General features: G+C 41.6%; 1 protein-coding gene across 5 annotated transcripts in view; it reads right to left on the reverse strand.

The window, feature by feature from the left end:
* Positions 1-4,811: 4,811 nt before the first annotated feature.
* DHRS3 (dehydrogenase/reductase 3) overlaps positions 4,812-20,725 on the reverse strand; it is a 38,170-nt gene continuing 22,256 nt past the window's right edge. For 4 of the 5 annotated variants that reach the window (XM_075773291.1, XM_075773292.1, XM_075773295.1 and 1 more), the window contains 5 exons: positions 19,256-19,399; positions 18,844-18,963; positions 17,656-17,894; positions 16,505-16,630; positions 4,812-15,306 (listed from right to left, as the gene is read on the reverse strand). In XM_075773291.1, the coding sequence (XP_075629406.1) occupies positions 15,222-15,306; positions 16,505-16,630; positions 17,656-17,894; positions 18,844-18,963; positions 19,256-19,399 (714 nt within the window). In that variant the 3' untranslated portion in view covers positions 4,812-15,221. Of the gene's footprint in view, positions 15,307-16,504; positions 16,631-17,655; positions 17,895-18,843; positions 18,964-19,255; positions 19,400-19,781; positions 19,932-20,725 lie in introns of those variants that run through there. The other variant, XM_075773296.1, reaches the window with a different exon arrangement.

Genomic DNA, 20,725 nt, shown 5'->3' on the forward strand with positions numbered 1-20,725 from the left:
AACAATAATATTTCTCGGACTCAAAACAGCAAATCAAACCCCTTTCAGTTCCTGCTCTCCCCTTGGCCATGCTTTACGCTACAGCCAAAAAAGAAAGCAGGGAGAGCAAGGGTTGTGCTCTACTTGAGTTGTACTCCACCTGTGCAATGCAGGGTGAGGAACAGGTTAGCTGGGTGAAAAGTTCACTGCAAGCTGAGCTGTCTGTTTCTCTTGCTTAATTTATCCGATATTTGGCTAACCTTGCTCTGAACCCAGCCCCCAAGACCCCCTTCCTCTCATCCCTCCCCAGCGGGTTCATGTCAGCCAAAGACACCGCCCCTTATTCCCTTCTCCCTGACCCTGCTGAATAGAGCGGGGGCTGGGACAGAGGGCCAAGCACAGAGCAAGAGCCCTTGCACTGCAGAGATAATAATTATTTACACTCTAAAATTCAACAGGCCTCATCCTCAGGAGCAAACAGAAGAGTTCTACAGTCAGCAACATTGCCTGATATTGTGTCCAAGCTTATCAGTTTTCCCAAGGGTGGATGACACCCACCCTGCACCCCCACCTCCTCTGCACCCTGTTGCTCTTCCAAGGATGTAGCGCTTCCCAAGGTAGCTTATAACGGACCCTGATCCACTCTGGCAGCCCTTCCAAGGGCACTGTCACGCAGTGCCTACTACTTTCATGATCTCCAAGATACCGGTTAGGCCAGCATGTCCATTACCTCATTTCTGCAGTTCAAGATCCTCAAAAGGAACACAACAGACATACTTAAAATATTGCAAAGAACAGAGCAGTAACTGCAGTAACACAGAGCATAAGCAGAAATATCCTAGATGGTCTTTCTCCCCTCAAATCTCATGAATTCCATGAGAGAAAGGCTAGGGTAGTGAGACATGGTACTGCCGCCCCTTTCAGAAAAGGATTCCCTTATCCATGGACCTTTATGCATCTGTAAGCTGCCCATACTGCAGAACACAGAAAAGGTTCTGTCCAGAAACTGCTGAGCAGTTTCCCTTTCAGTGACAGTCTACAACTCTCCCACACATCCTCCCCCTGTACCCAAAAAAAGCGTGTCAAGAACACCCTGAAGTTACCTCCAGTGTGCAGGCAGTAGCAGGGCACCAGTTTCACCTCCTGGCAAACACATTCAATGCCACCTCTTGATTCAACACGTCAGAGCTCCACATCGGGTGATGCAAACTACTGGAAAAACTGCCCAAGAATGTGCATTTCTGGCAGGCTTTCATTATTTTCCTGCTGTGCTCAGAACTGCTCCCAGCACTCCCTGGGGCAACACAAAGTGTATTCGATGGCCTTCTCAATGACTGGATACATCATCAGAAAACAGTGCACAAACCAAACCTGTCATGTTTTAACTGCTCGACTGAGCAGCTAGTACTCTCTTTCATGTTTAATCTTGGACTCCAAGAATCAACAGGCTTTTATACCCGCCTGCTGGCACTCTCTGCTTCTATGAGATGGTGAGTTAGGATGTGACTAGACTCTGCTAATTGAAAAGAATGAATGTTTCCTATAAACCTTAACTTCATTATACTCTTTGACCTGACAAAGGACCTTACAGCTGTTCCATGGCTTTGATACACCTAAGCTGCTTTAGCTCCAGTAGAAACTCTCACAAACAGCTTATTATTATTCATAATCTGTATCATCGCAGTGCCCCAAAACTGCACTACAGTATCACTGTACACACAGAGAACAAAGTTGCTGTCCCACCGACTGGGGGGGTGGACACACAGCCTGACAGCTTTACAGTAAGTGGAAATTCCTTGTGGTCTAAGAATAATATTAAACTGGCTTCTCAGGATCACCAGATGACCTCGCCTTGACACATGGCTTAATTTGACTGGAAGCAGTGCAGACCGGAGTAGTTCTGATGTGGTCGCTAATTTAGTGACACCATCCATTTCAAACTTCACCACTCCCACACCAAGGTAGCAAAAAAACAGTCTGCAACAAAGAGTCCTTGTTATTAAAGGAATCCCAGGCTCTTATCAAAGAACATGATCCGGCATCCCCCACCTAACCCCTGCATATTTTCAAGGCATGAAAATTGCTAAAAAGAGCCAAGGAAAGTTGTCCGGAAAACATCAAACTGCAAACTGCTACATAAGAAAACAGAGGATACACACCAAACCCTCAGCCCACATTGCATAACCCGCCCACTATCTGTATCTCTCAACAGCAGGACCAGCACAAATACTCACTTACCATTGCATCAGGATAATTAAACTATTAAAATAACAGCAGTAATTCCCATACAAGGAGTTCTTTGTGCAAGCTTTCAAAGCCTTTGTGAGAGATTTTAACACCTCTTCAAAAGTGCTGAAACTATTCACAACCAGGCAAAAAGGCATAGGATCGATACAGCAGATGTCAAAGATGATGCAGAAAAATCAATCGAGGAGTTCAAGTGCCACATATCCCAGTTCTTTGCTCCTTCCATCCACCACACAGCAAAGCAAAAATACTTCAAAACACACCATACCAGCATGGGAAAATTAAAGGCAAGCTGAACTGAAATCCAGCTCAAATCGTTTACAACTTGCGGTTTAAGAATCACTCTATTAAAAAAAATAAACAAACAAACAAAACCCCAAACCAACAACAACCTGACACGGGGATTTTGATCATCCAATCCCCCCCCAAAATCCAGTATTTGTTCACAACAGAAAAGCGCTTTTGAAAACCGAGCCGTTCAGAAACAGCTTTCACTTTAGAAATGACAACATAGAGGAGGACAATTAACAGGTCGAGCTTTAAAGGAAACCAATGTTCTGTGAGCAATCGGAAACTCAGCGTTTCAGCCTCTCTGGCAGGTTCTTTTGTTCTTGCCGATTCCACAAATCGGAGGAAATCTCTTTCCCCGCGATCGCAGACGGACCTTCACAAACATAAATCCTCCACTTCCAGATACTTAGGGTTCAATGCACTTCCACTTGTTGCTTCTGTCATGAATGTGTATCTGGATTAACTCTGACAGCAGACCCTCATGGTTAAGGGGCAGGCTAATTACCGCAACTTTAGATACTATGCTTAAAGCGAAATGAAATTAAACACAATGAGATGAAAATTACCCCATCTGCGGACAACGGGCTTCCACCAGAAAACCCTTCCACAAGAGACGCAGGGCTCCGGGCCTGGCCCCGCTCCGTGGCCAGAGGGCATGTGGCGAATCAGGCAGGTCACCAGCCTCACCCGCAGCTATCGCGAGCAATCACGGTGTATCGTGGCACTGATACTCCTTCACGAGCCGATAACGAGCCCTTGGCAGTGACCCCTGAAAGCGCGGCCCGCTCCTTCCCCGACAGCAAGTGCCGCTTTCTGCCTTCCAGCCTGGTTTATCCGCAGCCCGTTCGCGCTCCTTTGTGCCCTCCGCCCACAGCCGCGCTCCCTCCCTGCGGGCGTTCAGCGCGGACGCGCTTCTCCTCACCCACCCTCCGCGGGGTCTCCGCGCTCCCCTTCCCACCTCCCCCGCCAGGTTGGCGAAGGCGGCTCCGCAGCGCTCGGGCCGGCGAAGGCATACAAACGCCGTCGCTTTTTTGGTTTGGCGTAGGTTGGGTTTTGGAGGTGTTTTCCACCGTTTCTCCCTCCCCCAAAAAACCCCCTTCGGCTGACCTCAGAGGGCGCCGCCGCCACCTCTTCGCTCGCCTCGCCGCTCTGGAAGGTTCTGTGGCGCGCGAGCAGGTGCGGCTCGAGCCGCGGCCCCTCCCCCCCCTTCCAACGGCTCCAACGGCTGTTAGTGGCCGCGTGAGGCCCCGCGGAGCCGGAGCTGCTGTCAGGGCAGTGTGGGGAGAAGGAGCGCACAGAATCCATACCCTTGGCAGTGTGGGGAAGCAGTGTACACAATCCATACCCTTGGCAGTGTGGGGAGAAGGAGCGCACAGCATCCATACCCTTGGCAGTGTGGGGAGAAGGAGCGCACAGCATCCATACCCTTGGCAGTGTGGGGAGAAGGAGCGCACAGAATCCATACCCTTGGCAGTGTGGGGAGAAGGAGCGCACAGCATCCATACCCTTGGCAGTGTGGGGAGAAGGAGCGCACAGCATCCATACCCTTGGCAGTGTGGGGAAGCAGTGTACACAATCCATACCCTTGGCAGCGTAGGAAGAAGGAGTGCACAGAATCCATACCCTTGGCAGTGTGGGGAAGCAGTGTACACAATCCATACCCTTGGCAGCGTAGGAAGAAGGAGCGCACAGAATCCATACCCTTGGCAGCGTGGGGCAAGGCTGCGCCGCTGGGGACACGCGTGACTCCCCGCAGGCCCAGCTGACAGCCAAGGGGCTTTGCTGGCAGGACAGCGCGGTGCCGAGGCGTGTTTTGACAGTGATCTCAGGCATCGGCGGGAGATGGAGGGACAAGGCGCTGGGCAGCGGCCGCTCGGCGGGAGCGGGAGTTTATCCCCTGGCGAGGCAACGTCCGAGGTCTGTGGCCAAGACCAACCGGCCCACAGGCGGGTTTGCTACCTACTGAGCAACCAAAATATTAAAAATTGCTAACATGTGGAATCTATTAGGACATTTAGAAGGAATTCACATTCATTGTTTCACTTGAAATATAAAGGTTATAAAACTTAATGGCCACATGACAAGGAAACTATATGAAACACTCAGAGATTTACAGAGCAACTGTTAGGCTCTTTAGGCATGTGGGCTGAAAATTGCTTTGCAATAGGCAACGCAACCTGTGGTTTGAGCGCTGAGGTTTTCTGGCAGTTTTCTTTTTTCCTTTTTTTTTTTTTTGACCTTGCAGACTAGTATTCAGTTACCACAGCAGCTCCAAAGTAAAACAGAAACACAGCTTGTATCTTCTTTCAAGTATTTATTTCTTTTGTCCTGTTAACATCAAATAATGAAAGGAATTGTAAGGATTTTGAAGGGGGGGAAGAATGAAAGCAGGAGAAAGGAAGAAAATACCAACATAATGGCTTAATTTCTCACAGCATGTGCAGCGCAAATGAACAGTAAACACATACCACAGAAAAATGCAAACAAAGGCTACGTTTGCTAAAAGTTCCAAGAAAAAAAACCCATGGTGAGTGCCCCCAAGCAAACATTTCTGCGATTAAATCCTCAGAGCCTTTCCATTTCTAGGCCAATTTAGCACATCAACTATCTTCCCCCAAAAGACACCTCGGCAAGCTAGCAGGGAGGAGCCAAAGGGCAGGATTTCAAGCTTTGTTTTGCTTTAAGGCATGGAAATGTTGCAATTACGGCATTAAGAGGAAGCTGTAATCTAATCTAAAGGGTCAAGTACAAGTGTGAAAACCCGATTACAATTTAGGGTTTGCCTCTACAGAGGAACCACGATTAAGTAAGCAACAGTTCATGGGCAAATGCCTTATTTGCTGTGCTTGTCAAACCTGGATCTTAGCAGGAACTTACAGTCTAGGCTGCTATCATGCAAAGGCCTTAGGGTGACCCTAAGGGTTATACCATCAGTGCATCATATATCGTCTCATTCTGTGACACCAGGCAAGACTGTACAATTTTCCGTTTCACCCTTCCACTATGTATATAATAGAAACTGAATCGCAAGGTTTGCAAAGTTGTATGTCAAAATACTATGCCTGCAGTTTTGATACAGGAGTTTCAAATCTGTACTCAGCAGTCAGAGTGAAGAGGGAGAACATGAACATCAGGTGAATTGAATTATGCTCAGCAGCAAGCACAACCTTTCTGCTAATGCACCTGTGTTCTCAGGCCATTCAGACATTCTGCTTTTTTCCTACATTCGCTCACTTTCCAAATTTAACTGGTACTACAACTTTATTCCACTTCTAGTTTTATTTTCTTAAATGAACTAGGGGTGAGTAAGCAGCAAAACAAATCCTCCAAAATCATAATGCCATTGTATGGAAATATGTCATGCCCTGATGTCAGGAGGTCACTTTTGTATTAATTAATGCTTTCCAGGAGCTGCACAGTGTGATTTTTTTCTTCCCTGACAATCTGAGGCTGAGAGAGGTGAATCCAGTGAAAGAAACAAAACCAAACTGTGAATATTTGCTGCTATAAGTAAAGGCAAATGCACTTTTGATGGTATCCCAAGTTAGTTTTTTTTTCCCTTGAAAATGTCTATAAGCACGTTTTTGATCACAGGATTGGAATATGTCATGAGAATGCATTCAAGTATGCATTTGCATTAATATTGTTGCCAGAAGCCATCTCACAGTCATCATCAGACATACTGGAGCCCCTAGAAAGCTTTCTGTGGGATTGGATGGCATCCAGCCAGGGGAAAGCAAAGTCACCGTGTGATTTGGATGGCCAGTTCCACAGGAAAAATATACATTAATGAATGGCAAGCATTCAAAAGCGGCAGTTACAGTGAATAGCTTGCAAGCACATCATTGGCCAAGAACCATTAAGTATATAACGTATTTGATAAATGAAATTTTGAAAGAAGTCTATTTAAAAATAATCCACTGAAAGAAAACAGGCTAATTTTACAACAAGAATTGCCCATGTCAAACAGTATTGCTAGCTGTAATGAAGATCACCAGGATATGAATTGCCCATCCAGCCTTAAAGCATATCCAACATGATATGTATTTTATACTGCAAAAGGACACTTTTGGGTATCATTAGAACAATATATTTTAATATTCCTGAATGGTAAATTATCAGAAGTTGTCAAACAGCAGTGCTGGGTACCCTGCAATTCAGGGCTTGTGCTGTATTTCCATTATTCAGACAGATGAACAGGGTTCATGTACTTTACTGGTATTTATTTTCTACTTCAGTTCTGGACTTTTAATGCATATACTGCCTATTTCAGCAAACCTTCCTTCTCTCATTGCTTGACTTGTAGCTTATGATTCGTTCTTTAACCATAAAGCGACTCTGGCCACCACTACCTAGCAGTCCTTCCTAGTTCAAATTCAAATCTTGTAGGTGTTAAAAAGAATATACTGTTATTAACTCATTAGGCAGAAGTAACGCTAGCTCTTCTAGCTCTTCTAGCTAATCTCAAAGCCAATCTCAAAGATATTTAGTGCAGTTTGCAGTGTTACTGTATAAGAAGGTGTGGACCCAGGCACGCACAGGTGAGAGACTGCCTGAAGGGAAGGCGCAGAGATGAAAAATCTGCATGCACAGCATTTTGGCTCAGAAACTTTCAAAACACAGTCCTCCCCAACAGGAACAATTGGAAGAGACAGACAAAATGATGAAAAATGAAGAGATCAGCAAAAATCAGACCTAATATAAACCCAACTAAAATAAACTCAGCATGGCTCCTGTGGCTCATTCAAAAGAAAGTCTTCTCTGAGCGTTCATTTGCAAGAACTCAGTTCACTGAAGAAGAAAGGTAAAATATAACTTCCTCTGTTGTGTGTGATTAGGAGCCATTGGCAAATCTGACTGACAATATGAAGAGGGTTTTAAAGGGTAGTACTGAAGATTGCAACGCTACCTACCAGGTTACATCAAAGGAAACATGACATCTCCAGCCCAAAAGCATCAGTGGTCCTAAATACTGGGTTTAAGAGTTTAAAAGAATTAAGATGATTATTTCTTAATTGATGTAGGGAATGAGAGCTGTGAGGAGTACTTGTCTGAATTAAAAAAGCAAATCATAGTTTTTACATAAGAAAACTTACAATTCTGTAATTTGTTTAAATAGAGGGGATGTATCTGGAAACCTATTTTTAAAACTGGAATGAAGATGCCTTGACTCTGTATGTTTAAACCAATCAAAATTAGGTCAGAAGGCTCAATGCTATAACCCTTATACTGATGGAAGCAGAGCATTCTATTGAATGATTAAATGTAGCTGTTTGTACATGACTTCTTTGGGTTTTTTATGTAGCAACTTTTGCTGCAGGACGTCAACACCTTTTTTTTTAATTATTATTTTTCTGTGTCAGCATCAGATCCCTCCTAAAGAAATTCAAGGCCATATTTCATATAACATATAATATTATATATAACATATAATATATATTTCGTCTAACATATGCTTGTTAAACCTCAGCTATGCCAACAGGACATCAGAGAAGCTGAATGTGTTTTAGGGTTCAAAAGTATTATAATAGTTGATGTGGGTAAAGAAGGGGTTTTCTGCAATAGCAGACAGCTGAGAAACATGTCAGATTGCCAATACTGAATATTCAAGAATACTAGAATAGTGGAAGTCACAGACTATTCAGCCACCAAAACACACACAATATTGCTTGCTGGTCTCTCTCTCTCTCTCTCTCTCCTGTCTTTTGCATGGCCCTTAGAAGAGTTAACAAAATGTTGCCCAGCTCTGCAAGTATTCTGCATGAATTTGCAGCCCTGATGGGAGTCCAGAAGAGACCACAAGTTATGTTATTGCTAGGGAAAAGAAAGCCAAGCAATAGCTCACAAAGTGATTTGTGATTCTGTGTAATCCTATTGCTGAATTGAGTCAATCATATGCTTCCCAGTTTATTTATTATTAACAAGGGGAAATATGGCCTGAGACCTCAAGGCGTCAGCTAGGAGATGTGTGGCTTCTCCTTCTGGTACCTGACAGAGTCTTCTCCATTCTCTAGGGCTGACACTGAACCAAGGAATTGCTTTGTTCTCTGATAGATGGATTATTCCTTTTTCAAAAAGCTCTTATTTTGCTTATTCAACAGTTGAGAGAGCAGAGACAATGAGCTTGTTACTTCTGCTATTACTTGCAATAGGCAAAGTTGCAGGGGGTATAATGACCATGCGAGTTAACTGACTTTGCTGTGGCATGTCTGCATGAAATCAGCATTCCCAGCAGGCTCCAGGAAGAGGAACTGTGTGTTCGGATATCACTTGTTTTCCATTATGACCATTGCCATCTTCTGTTAACATTCTTCTGAGATGAGCCTGTATTATTATAAACCCTTTCTCCATATGACAGCATTTTTCATATAGCCAAATATTCCAGAAACCATTATCACCCCTGCATTTATTTCAGCCCTCTCTCTGCATAAAGGCACTAATTGTTGATTTTCCTGGAAAAGATAGCAAAGAACTGCCTCCTTTTCTTACAGCTAATGTTAATACTGTAATGCGGCAGAACAGTATCTGGGAACACTCAGCTGATCAATAGCAATGTCCAAAGCAGCAGCAGCAGCTGGTGGCTATGCTGTGAAGTGCCTAATGCTGAAAAAGGAAGATGAAGAATTGTTTCAGTTGATGTATTCACAATGCCCAAAGTTTGCACATGGTGGTTCAAGGGAAGGAACCAGTCAGGGGGCACAACTAAGGCAGGACTTTGCAGAGTCATGTAGGCTACTCTCAGGCAACTAGAGACCTCACTGCAGCACTCGGTTTTGTACTGGTTATCATGTGTCATCTCATTCTTTAACCTATTTTTTTCAAAAGTGTATTGCAGGACCAGAACTTTAAATCAATTTGTTCAGTGATTGTATGTACCTCAGCTTTCCATGCAGTCTTCCTCTTACTAGTGCAGCATAACAGTGATTTGCTCAGGTAACCAATCTCAGTGGCAAACTGCCTCAGAAGGCATGTAGGAAGTCAATTTTGGAAGCCATTTTCATACAGAACTCACCAGGCTTCTGAGATGTCTAGATTTAAGGCATTGATGTTCCAATACTGTTCCTCTGCATTAATTCCACATTGCTTGGGGAAGATGTCAAACAGCAACTTCTCACTTTTGTATTCTTTTTCATTATCATTTGATTAACATAGACAGGGAAATTTCATGCCTAGGATGCCCATCTGTGAAAAGCCTGCACAATACAGAGGCAACTCTTTCAGATAAATAAAATTCAAATTGAAAAAATGCTTTTGCATAAGAAAAAAACCAGGAAACTGAACCACATCTACCTCGTAGCACTAGGTCAGCATGATTACTAATGTAAGCCAGAGAACCACATGTCCCTGTAATACCTAGGCATGATGGATGACCTCTGCAGCTGGCTAGGAAAAAGTGAGTGCTGAGTCAAACTGACCCTTCCTTGGTTTTATACATATGGGTTGCTTTCCCTTCCTCAAAAAAAGCAAGAGACAGCAAACAGTAACCAGCATATTGTGGTGTTCTGAGCCAGCAAGCTACAAAGTCAATGGACTGCTTTTTAGGGCATGGTGACCCATAGGAATGAGCAGAAGTGACAACACCCTTCTTTTATAGACTTCGAATTTGGATGGAAATCACATGCCTCTTATTATATAACTGCAGGAATCTAAGGTGGCATCTTGCCTCTGTTTAGGCCCGCCACACTCCCCCTAAGATTGCATCTATCCTCTATTTTGTTTTTTGTCATATACTTACTCCTCAGTCACTCTCAAGCTCAAATTAGAGTGCTTTCTCCCCTCATTTAAGGAAGAAGTCTTCTTTCCTAGATTTATGCAGAAAAATCAGCATATACACTTGCCTTGATTTTTTTTTTCTGCGTTAATATCTCATGATGCCCATAGCAAAGGTGAGCATAAGGAACTAACAAATTTGGACTCTTTGGGAAGGTGTGAAGATATAAATTGTCTCCTCAGAAGTCTATTCTTTTCAGTTGTATCCACTCCACACAGGCTGGATCAGTAGGTGTTTCTGCTAAAGCGTCAGCGTGAGGGATCTGTTCCAGAAACAAAGGTACTGGAGCGATCTTAGTAGAATAGAGGGTGGGAAGAGAGGCAGTTTATTGGTCAGAAAATGACTGAATTGCCAGCTTCCCATAGGAAACTCTGGATAAAAGAGAATGGGTATCAGGGAGAAGGTGAAGTCCTGGTTTTCTTCATGGCTTTCTCTAAGTTAGTTGCTGAAATCTGAGACAGGTGCCTGACAGTATTCACATCTCAAAATCTCTGTCAGAGAAGCACTCTAACAAAGAAGGTTCTGTTCACTAGAGAATGTAACTGCTGCTTGTGACTGACAGGTTTCACTCAGTCTCCAAACTGCAGCAGGCTGAAGCAATACCAGGTTGAAGGATCTTAGCACCAGGGAGGTGACAGCTACAAAGACAATGCAGAATATTCTGATTGTCAGGACTGCTGGTTGTTTGGTGAAAAATGCAAAAGATTACATTAGACATAATCTTGCTTTACTCCCACACTTATGAACAAGCGCTATCAAAAAAGTGGCTGCCATTCAGATTAAGTTTATTAAAGCCACATGAAGAAATAAAACCAAAATAGATGATCCAAGGTCACCCTGTATTCTTTTCTTGACAGTTGCATTTCAGCTAGAGAAAATACTGCACCAAATTAATGTCTGCTACAAACAGATGTATTCTCTTTGAAATAAATGCACCCACTTATGCTCTGCTTGCATTAAGTCAGGTTTTTATGAGATTTGGCAAATGCTGTGCTATCTGTTAATATCTGAAGGTGGGAGTGTTCAGGGAGTTGTCTGAAAGGCTTGCAAGACTAGATCTGATCAAATCCACCCACACTAATTAACACATTACATAAAAGTACAACAAGTTTCTCTTTGCAAACATCAGAATCACTTGCCCAGGCACTTTCTGTGAAGTTCTAGAAGAACTATAGAGATGGACTCTGTCACTTTTTAACCTGTTTTAACAGAACAATGGATGAGTAGGTAGGGTAGAGTTCCCACTTTCAGGGCTCACTCCTTTTCTTAATCCCGCTCAAAACATGCCATCAGCAGGTACAGAGCTGGAAGGACCTTTTTAAAGTTCACCAACGGTGCACGAGGGAACAGGATTTTTTTTTTTCTTATCAAAAACAAAATACAGGATCAAATATTGAACATGAGGAAGCAGACTGACGTACAAAGGACTCCTCCTCTCCCTGCCCTGCCTTGCAAAATTACTTTGTACATGCACCAGCCTCTGAAAACACCTTAAACTGAAAAATCCTCCCATTTAAATAGGGCCTTTTTCTGTCAGGAGAATGTATGTCCCAAAGCAGCTAATATTTCTCTATCATTCCAATTTGGAAACAGCAGTAATCTCCTGTATAAAAATGATAGTAAGGGGTCTTCTACTTCTTCATAGATTGGAGCATGTAAAACTGGAAGAGTTTAGCTAATTTCATATGAAACTTCTGTGACCTGCTCCTACAGCTTCACCTAGATTCTGCCAGCAGGGTAATAAATACATACTCTGATTTAGATTTACTCCAGACTCTTTGTATGACATCTGGCTTCAAGATGGTGGCACTGAAAAGTGCAGTAATGACATAGGAAAACAGAAGGAAAAAAAAATAATTGCGCAGTGGAAAGCAGGAGGCAGTGGAGAGAGCAGGGAAAACCAAAATTAAAATAAGTCAAAGGGCGGAAATTCCTTTGAGAAGGCCTTAGGCTTCAACAAAGCTTGTCCACATTTGCAGCACTTCAAGATTACCCAATACTAACCTTATGTGAAAAGGGACAGTAGACCTCTGCACGCATTCCAGAGGAGTCTTTATAAAAAAAAAAAAAAAAAAAAAAAAGTCTTCAGATGTATCCATCCAAATTTGCAAGTAGCTCACTGGATGGATAGTCTTCTATCTCGCAACACTCGCAAGAGAAGAAACTCTCTTACCCAACTCTTCCTTACTATCTGAAAAGCAAAGTCAATGTTTTCCTCATTATTTTCTGTTTGCTGCATACCTCTCCCCCACTGTGACTGCTATTTGACCTGTTGTCCGCTCAGAGACCCTGAGGGAAAGAGAGAGGGAAGTTTGTGTGTGTGTATATGAGAGGAGTGAGATGACGAGAGTCTCAGCTATGTTCTGACTTGTTTATATTTATTAGAAAGAAATCAACAGCACTTAGTATGTAAGACAACCTCTGAAGATAGGGAATACCTTTTATGCAGTGCCAGAAAAGAGCAGATTCATCTAAGGGACCGGATTTGGGGATGAGTGGGGAGTTAATTTCAATGTGTGTACTAGTTTTTACCCCAATTTTGCATTACGATGTCATCACTGAATAGAATCTCAGCATAAAGGTTTAATTTAAGGGGGAAACTGTGGGGTGCCCTTTTTCACCAACTCTGTTTGCTCTTGCATCTACAAGCCTGGCATGCCTGACTGTGATTAATGAGAAACTAGAAAGTATTAGAGTGCATAAGGGGAGGTAAGTATAATCATCCCTTCCCCTCCCAAATGTCTCTTGATAAATATGGTACCTTCGGTATTCCTGGTAGATCCTGGAAGGGTTCTCCCCTCATTGCACTGGTGTTTTCAATGAACTGGGTTTCTTCTTAAAAAATTGACAAAAAATAAAGCTGAAAACATCTATTAGGATGGGCGTCAAAATCACAGAGATCAAAGTTTCTTTTCATCCTCTCCACAGAGCCTCAGACATCTAGGAATTCAAAACAAAACTCCATTGTAAGAAACCTTTTCAAAGCTGGCACAGTGCTACAGCTTATATGTTCCGCGCTCAGAAGGAAAGCACTGACGCAGACATGAGAGCTCCTCAAAATACCCATGCAGGCAGAGGGGCTTGCATCAATGGCACCTGTGGCAAAATCTTCCTCTTGAACTGCTCAGGAGGAGATATATCTACTGATGTGCAGTAAGGTTCAGCCCTTCCAATTTTAACATTCACATCGCTGGACCTAAGTAGTTGGCCTCCATTCTACATGGCAGAACCAAGGGAATATCTCAAATACAGCTCACCACTTTTCTGCTGTAACTCAGATCTCTTTCAGGAAATGACATATTTCAGCATATGGGTTTTTTTTCCTCTTCTAAATTCTTGTATAGACCCTCTTGGTTTATGAACAAATACTGCTTTTCCTTTCCATAGCATGTTCTATTTGAATTTGCTGAGCTTTTGACAAACATTTAGGTAGTCAGACTTACAACTTTTGAGGTAGGGAAACACTAGAAATATCTGCTTTGCAGGTCAGGGTGCACCTTGAAATTATGCAGCTTGCCCCAGGTCGCACAGGACATTATGGAAAAGCTCGAAATTCAAGTCAGGAGGCCTAAGTTCATTTCTTTAACCACGTGGCCTTCCTTGAGGCGCTTCATTCAGGTGTTCTCCAGTTAAGCTTGCTACTTTACTGTATTGCAATTATATTAATTCCTCTTTTAGTAGTGTTCCAATATGTTTCAACTACATTACTATGCCTAGTGCTGCACACTGCATCTGGCATAGGAATGCGGTATTGCTCTTACTAGGCTGTCAAAGAGAATATATCATTACAAAAATAAATAATGTCTAGCTGCTTCTGGCATTTCAGTCCAAGCAGTATTTATCACTTTTGGCTGATCAGTGCCTGATTCAATGCCCCTAAAAAACAATGGGTATATTCCCAGTCAAATTCAACGTGCATTTAATCAGGTCTTTGCTAACTGTGCTTCCAAACTTCACATTTCATGAGCACTACAGTACTGTCTCTTCTATGTTTAGAGCATTATTCCACTTACTTCACTGTGCAGATTGATACAATGGATTTTCCTCTGCATGGATTATGTCAGTGAATGTATGTTTGTACAAGCAGGCTCTAGTTTTAGTTCTAGATTTAGTTCATCCCCGATGTGATGCTGCCTACATGCGTGGCAATCTGGGATTAATGCTAAAAATATATATATTTTTTATCATAAATGAACAAAAATATTCAGAAAGACAATTCAGTTTCATATATGAGTTCAGTGACAGAACGACTCTTCCACTATTCAAACTGTCTGCTCTTCTGACTGAGCATTCCTCTCCAGCCTTCACAGGTGAAGTAAGACAGTTTTCCTGGGCCCAGCACAGTCCTTCCAGACAGAAGTCCTGGGTGGCCTTTAATAAAACATTGCTCCACAGTTAGCTCCTTCCCTCGTGTGAGTTGGGAACAGCTTCAACAACGTATGTAAAGTGAAGGAAGGGAAGGAAGCTTCCATTACATGACTGTAACTTTTAGTTCTTCAAAGTATTTTTTAAGTTCCCCGTTCAAAAAGCTGAAATGAAACCAGTAGCAGTTTGTAATTGCAGTTCCTCTGAAGAGAGGGGATAAAGTATGGGCTGTGATGTGCTGCCTCTCAGCTGAGACAGCCTACAGACACTTTAGAAACAAAAATTACATCTTAAAACTATGAGTAGATTTAACAGTTGAACTCTAAAGAATTAAACATCATATAAACATTTCACACTTTTTGTTTTTCTTTCCAAGGGTCCATAGTCTAGTCATTCAATCCTGTGCAAAGGTCATGTTACTATGGATATGACCTGCAAGAAATGTGTTGCCTCAGAGCAGTGCAAGTCACATGAACAGGCTAAAAGCCAAGACTGCTGATTCACAGTCTTGTCAGGATTTTCATGCTTATGTTGGTTTCACTGAAGAACAGTCCTTGCACCATCAAGTCTATGTTCGTCCTTTAAAAGTGTTCATGCAGGTGTAGCTCCCAGAAAACTTGTGGATTTCTTCAAGTGCTGCCTGAGGGAGAATGCTGCAGAAAGAAAATAAGCAGATTAGACAAAGCTCTTAGTCTAGTGTAATAAGAGGATATGTAAATATGCATTTATATACACACATACATAAGTACAGATTCTCAAAAATCAGCTAGGGAGAGCGCACAGACAAAATGTGTCAGTATCCTGCTGGGAGCAGTCCTTAAAGGAGAAAGTTATATCAAGTCACTCTTCTCTACAGAAATATTTATCCAAAAAGGTCTGTAAAAACTGTAACTTGGAAGATACCATCATGTTCTGTTCCTCCCAAATAGCGTGCAGAATCTTGCACTCTGAAATACACAAATTTAAACAGAGTTCTCTGGTTAACTTGCCATCTATTTGTGCTAGGTATGCGGTCTCCTTATCATAATATAGATTAATTTCCAAACAGCTACTGTAACGGAAAATAACTGATTAGTTCTTACAATAAAGGAGAAGGAGAACAGCTGTTTTTCAGTCCATAGAATTTCTGGGAACTTCTGAGAGTATCCCAGATTTTACATTCAGAGCAAAGCATTTATGTGAATTATTTTTTCTTGTTTGAAATTCAGTATTGTAACTATTTTGCACAGAAATCTCATGGCCTGGTTTCAGTTCCTGACTGAAGTAGGTTTTCCAAAGGCTTTAGTGCAAACTCAAATGGAAACACAATTTTAAATGTCCTTTCTCTTTGGTTGTTTCAGGATATAAGTTATGACTCACTTTCCTTAGAGACTTTAAAATTCCTGTTCTAATCGTACACAAAAATGGGGTTTTTTTAATAGTTTCATTGCTTTAACACAAGCAATGCTCTCTAAATACAGCTCTGATGTACAAACCTTACTGTACATCCTTTACAAGATAAAGCCTGGAGTCCAAAGACTGGCTTACTAAATCAAAATCAACTACATGCATATGTTAATTGTTAAGAAATTTCCTAGATACAAATACCAGTTCAGACCTCAGGAATCCAAATTTTGGGAGTGAAACTGGTTTCATGAAGGAGTTGTACCCAGGGAAAACATCCACAAAGGGAATCTCAGAAAGTTTTCTTCCTTTTGCTTCTGAGACTGTCTTTCATGGGAAGGGATTAACCAATCTGGATATCAGATTCCAAAGTCAAAATTCCAGGTTTGCCTTGGTGGACAGACACAGAGGACTGTAAGCCACTCTCACCTCACAGCTAGGCTATTGCTGGGCAAAGAAAATATTTACCTTTTTAGGATGACTAGAACATGCATTGTCCATGGAAGGAGCAGGAAGGCTTGATTCATCTGAACGGCTTCTACTGTCCTCTTAGCCACTGTCTCTGGCTTGAGAGGAGGAAAAAGATTAGGGAACCTGAATAAATAAAGTGAAAAATAAAATAATTATTTGTTAACCAAACTCCTTTAAGATATCACTGTCCAAGTCCTGTTACTCACTAAGCTATCACTGGTTACTGGCATCCAAACATGCCCCAAAGTAGGCTGGAAGGAGCAAAAAGTTCCAGTTCCAGCCAGAAAGCAGGAAAGCAGAAAGCCCAGTTCCAGCCAGTACTACTGGGTTAGCTAAACAGTTAAGAATGTACATGTCGATGCCTTTAGGCTGAAGTGGCAGAGTGTATTCAGAACCTTGATTCGGGGATTTTCTTAAACTGTATGCAAACCAATACCAAAATGCTGTCTGTTCAGTGTTGGTGTTTTTCCTCTCTGTAGCTCTTTGCTCAATTCAAATTCTTAAGAGGTGAAAGATAAATACTTTCCCCCGTTGCTTTTAATATCAAACAGAAGGCTTTTTCCAGCTCCAGCAATAGTTTGACACTGCATATTTTCTTGACTAAGAGGGCACAAACTGTATTAATAGGTTATTTTGACCATTGTAAAAGATTAATTTGGTCAGCTGTTAGTCTTTGAATTTAGCGTGTTCTCTTAGAGGTAAAAAAGGGGTACTGATAGCCTTACTTCAGTAAGTGGCTGTCATTCCTTCCGATGGGAAAGATTTAAGTATTTCAACAAATAAAGAAGGAATCTGTACTATTAATTCTCAAGTAATTTCTAGACTGCTCCTTTTGAATGACCTCACTTTTCAGATTGCCTCCCCTCCCTCTCTGGTGGCTGCATGTGGCCCAAATACACTCATGGAAAAACAGCTTTCAGTTTTCTCTGTAGAAGCAAATGCCTCGTTCAGTACAGGCAGGCTGTATGAATATGCCAGCAAACTGAGGGAACCAGTCTGATGAGTCCCAGTTGGCCTAGAGTGACCCTCTGTTCCCAGGCAGCCAAATGAGACATCAAATTCTCTTAACTAAATGAAGCATTAATTAGGAGTGTATACTGATGATTCATTTAAAATGAGATGCTTTATTCTAGTTCCCCTGGACTGACCTGATTCTCATGCCCTGAAACATCTCTGTGCTCGTGTGGAAGGGCAGGACTGTTGTGGCATTCACTCCCGGACAGTCCAGCAGCCCCAAGGTCAGGCTCTCCATAAAGGCAAAGGACGAGGCTTTGGAGGTGCAATAGTCAATGGCACCAGGGATGGCTGACAAGGCCAGGACAGAGTTCAGGCAAACAATGTGTCCATTCTGCAACTCCAGCATCCTTGGCAGGAATGCTTTGGTGGTCTGAAGAACAACAGAGTAAATTTAAAAAAAGACAGAAAGAAAGAAAAGAGAAAGAAAAGAGAAAGAAAAGAGAAAGAAAAGAGAAAGAAAAGAGAAAGAAAAGAGAAAGAAAAGAGAAAGAAAAGAGAAAGAAAAGAGAAAGAAAAGAGAAAGAAAGAAAGAAAGGAGAAAGAAAGAAAGGAGAAAGAAAGAAAGGAGAAAGAAAGAAAGAAAGGAGAAAGAAAGAAAGGAGAAAGAAAAAAGGTTTGCTCAGCAGAGATACAACAAAAACTACAGTGACTGAAAAAAATAAGGCGACACAGAGACAAGAAGCCAAACTGTGTTGTTCATTATGCTAGGAAGGGTGGGAGAGTACCTTGCTGCTTTGTCATCTAAAAGATTCTAAATAGGCAAAGTTTGTGTAGAAACAAAATAAAATCTTTCCTATCATGTAAGCAAGCAGTACCCACAAATAAAGGCCATGAACAGAATGCTTTGTATGTTTAAGAACTTCTTGTAGAGCATAAAGTCTTCAATAAAGTGACGAAATCACAAGAAGCTCTTTTTTATTACTATTATCTAATTCAGAATGGAATGAGTTTTGCACTGGCTTCCTTCCCTGAGCAATGCAGTCTCATGCTCCTCTGATGTTCAATACACATCACTGTACATAAAACTATCCTCTGTGAGCTCAGGCTTTCTCAAAAGAAATCAAATGTTTTACTGGAAATCACAGAATGGGGATACAAGAGCATCAAATACTGTGTTACTACTGGAGAAATGAATTTTTTTAGACTTCTTTCCTCTGGCCTTTGCTCCTCATATTGTTTTTTTCTGTCGTCTTCTCATGTCAGACTGATTTTATCAAGCATTGTTTAGAAAGACCTAGTAGCAGCCAAGTGTTTACTGGCTGTAATCTGTCACTCTCATTCCCAATTCTGAATACATGTGACACAAGAGCTTATCTTACCCAGAACTGTCCCAGGGTGTTTATATGTTGTGATTTGAGCAGTGCATCATCATCACTGTCCATCAGGCTCTTACCATGGACCACAGCAGCATTGTTCACCAGGATAGTGATATCACCCACCTGCAAAAAAAGCAAAGGACTTGTTATAACTAATATCTCTCCTCACGAATCAGCAGTCACCAATGTATCTAAATATCTGTTATTGCCTAAATACATTATTATTTCCACAGCTTTTGACATTCTTGCCTATAGGCCTTGTAGTCCTTCTGGATCATGTAAAACAGGTAGCTAGACTTTGTACAACATAATCTGGATGGTCACCCATCTTTCTTCCCCAATTTCCCAATATATTTTTTCCTGATTGAATGAGTTGTTACTAAGTTCTGCCCACAGTGTTTCCACAGACACTAACCTTTTCCCGTACAGCTTTGGCTTGCCGATAGACCTCCTCTCGATTTCCTACATCACAAATGAAATAATGGCATTCTGTCCCCATCATCCTGATTTCCTCTGTGGTCTCCTTCAGGCATTTCTCAGTTCGACCCCACAGGATGATCTGCAGCAAGAAACTTTTGTTAGAGTCAAACAGCTTCTGCTTCAAATCTAAAATAATTAAAACATGCTTCTAACTTCAACAATTTGATGAAAGTCTTTGATGTGTTTTCACTGCCAGCCCTGTTGCATTGTTTCATTTAAGAGTAACAATGATTTTCTATTACATGGGGATGGGACTTGAGTGTCATGGTGGTAACTGTATCCCACTGCTGATACTCTGTTTACAAGCAACACAATAGCTAACACAAAAAATCAGATCTTTAGCCTAACATGACAAATATATGAAAGACTTGGCAAATTTTCTGTCTCATGAAATTTCAAATCTATCCCTGCTTTTGCTATACACACAGACAGAAGGATAAATTTATTCTAAATTCACAGACCTTTCTGTGTATCTGGTATGTTATGTTCTACTTCTACATTTGGAGATAGTATCTGCTCTGCAGTAAAACATATTTTTTCAGCATATCATATATAACTATGTGCAGTGTTGTTTGCAGACTGGTGTCCTAGGTACATTTCAAACAAGATGTTCATCCTAATACAGCCATTTAGAGTGAGAAATTGCAAGCATGAGTTTATTTTGCAACTAATATATGTAAGATTTCACTTGCCACTCCCATTTAACACAGTAATAATGATACAATACTTCTTGTACAAAGAACAATTCTGAGTATCTGTGGAAAGAAAACTTTCAAATCATATAGCATGGATTGGATATGTAATGAAGACATAACCCGCACAACACTGTCTGTATTTCTATGCCATCATGGAGGTCAGAAATAGAAATAACTTGCAAAGTTACCAAGTTCATTAACTTTCATTGTGGGGCTTTATCCAGTATGATTTTTCCTAGTGAGACAACAATATTAGTCTAAAGTATGAGATGGTACTTCCAGCACTGTCTTTCAAACATTCATCTACAGCTGAACAGATTTAACCAAAATATATTTTTTCCCTAGTATATAACCTTATTTTCTATTTCTTTTAAGGCTACTGAAAGGAATATAATTTCATCTCTCTGTTACCTAAGACATCTATATATGAATAAATCTATCCTTTTTGCTCTTCAAGCTAAGTCTTTTCAGCATTCACCATGTTATGAATGGTGAGTCACCTGCCATTCTGCAAAAAATAAATTACTGAATGGAGGATGTTACTGAAATCAGCTGGCTGCTCTGTGAGTCAAACAGCACGATCCAAGAGAGAAAGAAGGGTTGCTACACTGATAATCATAGAATCATAGAATGGTTTGGGTTGGAAGGGACCTGAAAGATCATCTAGTTCCAACCTCCTGCCATGGGCAGGGACACCCTCCACTAGACTA

This window comes from Balearica regulorum, chromosome 21, assembly GCF_011004875.1.
Source record: "Balearica regulorum gibbericeps isolate bBalReg1 chromosome 21, bBalReg1.pri, whole genome shotgun sequence".
NCBI lineage: Eukaryota > Metazoa > Chordata > Aves > Gruiformes > Gruidae > Balearica > Balearica regulorum.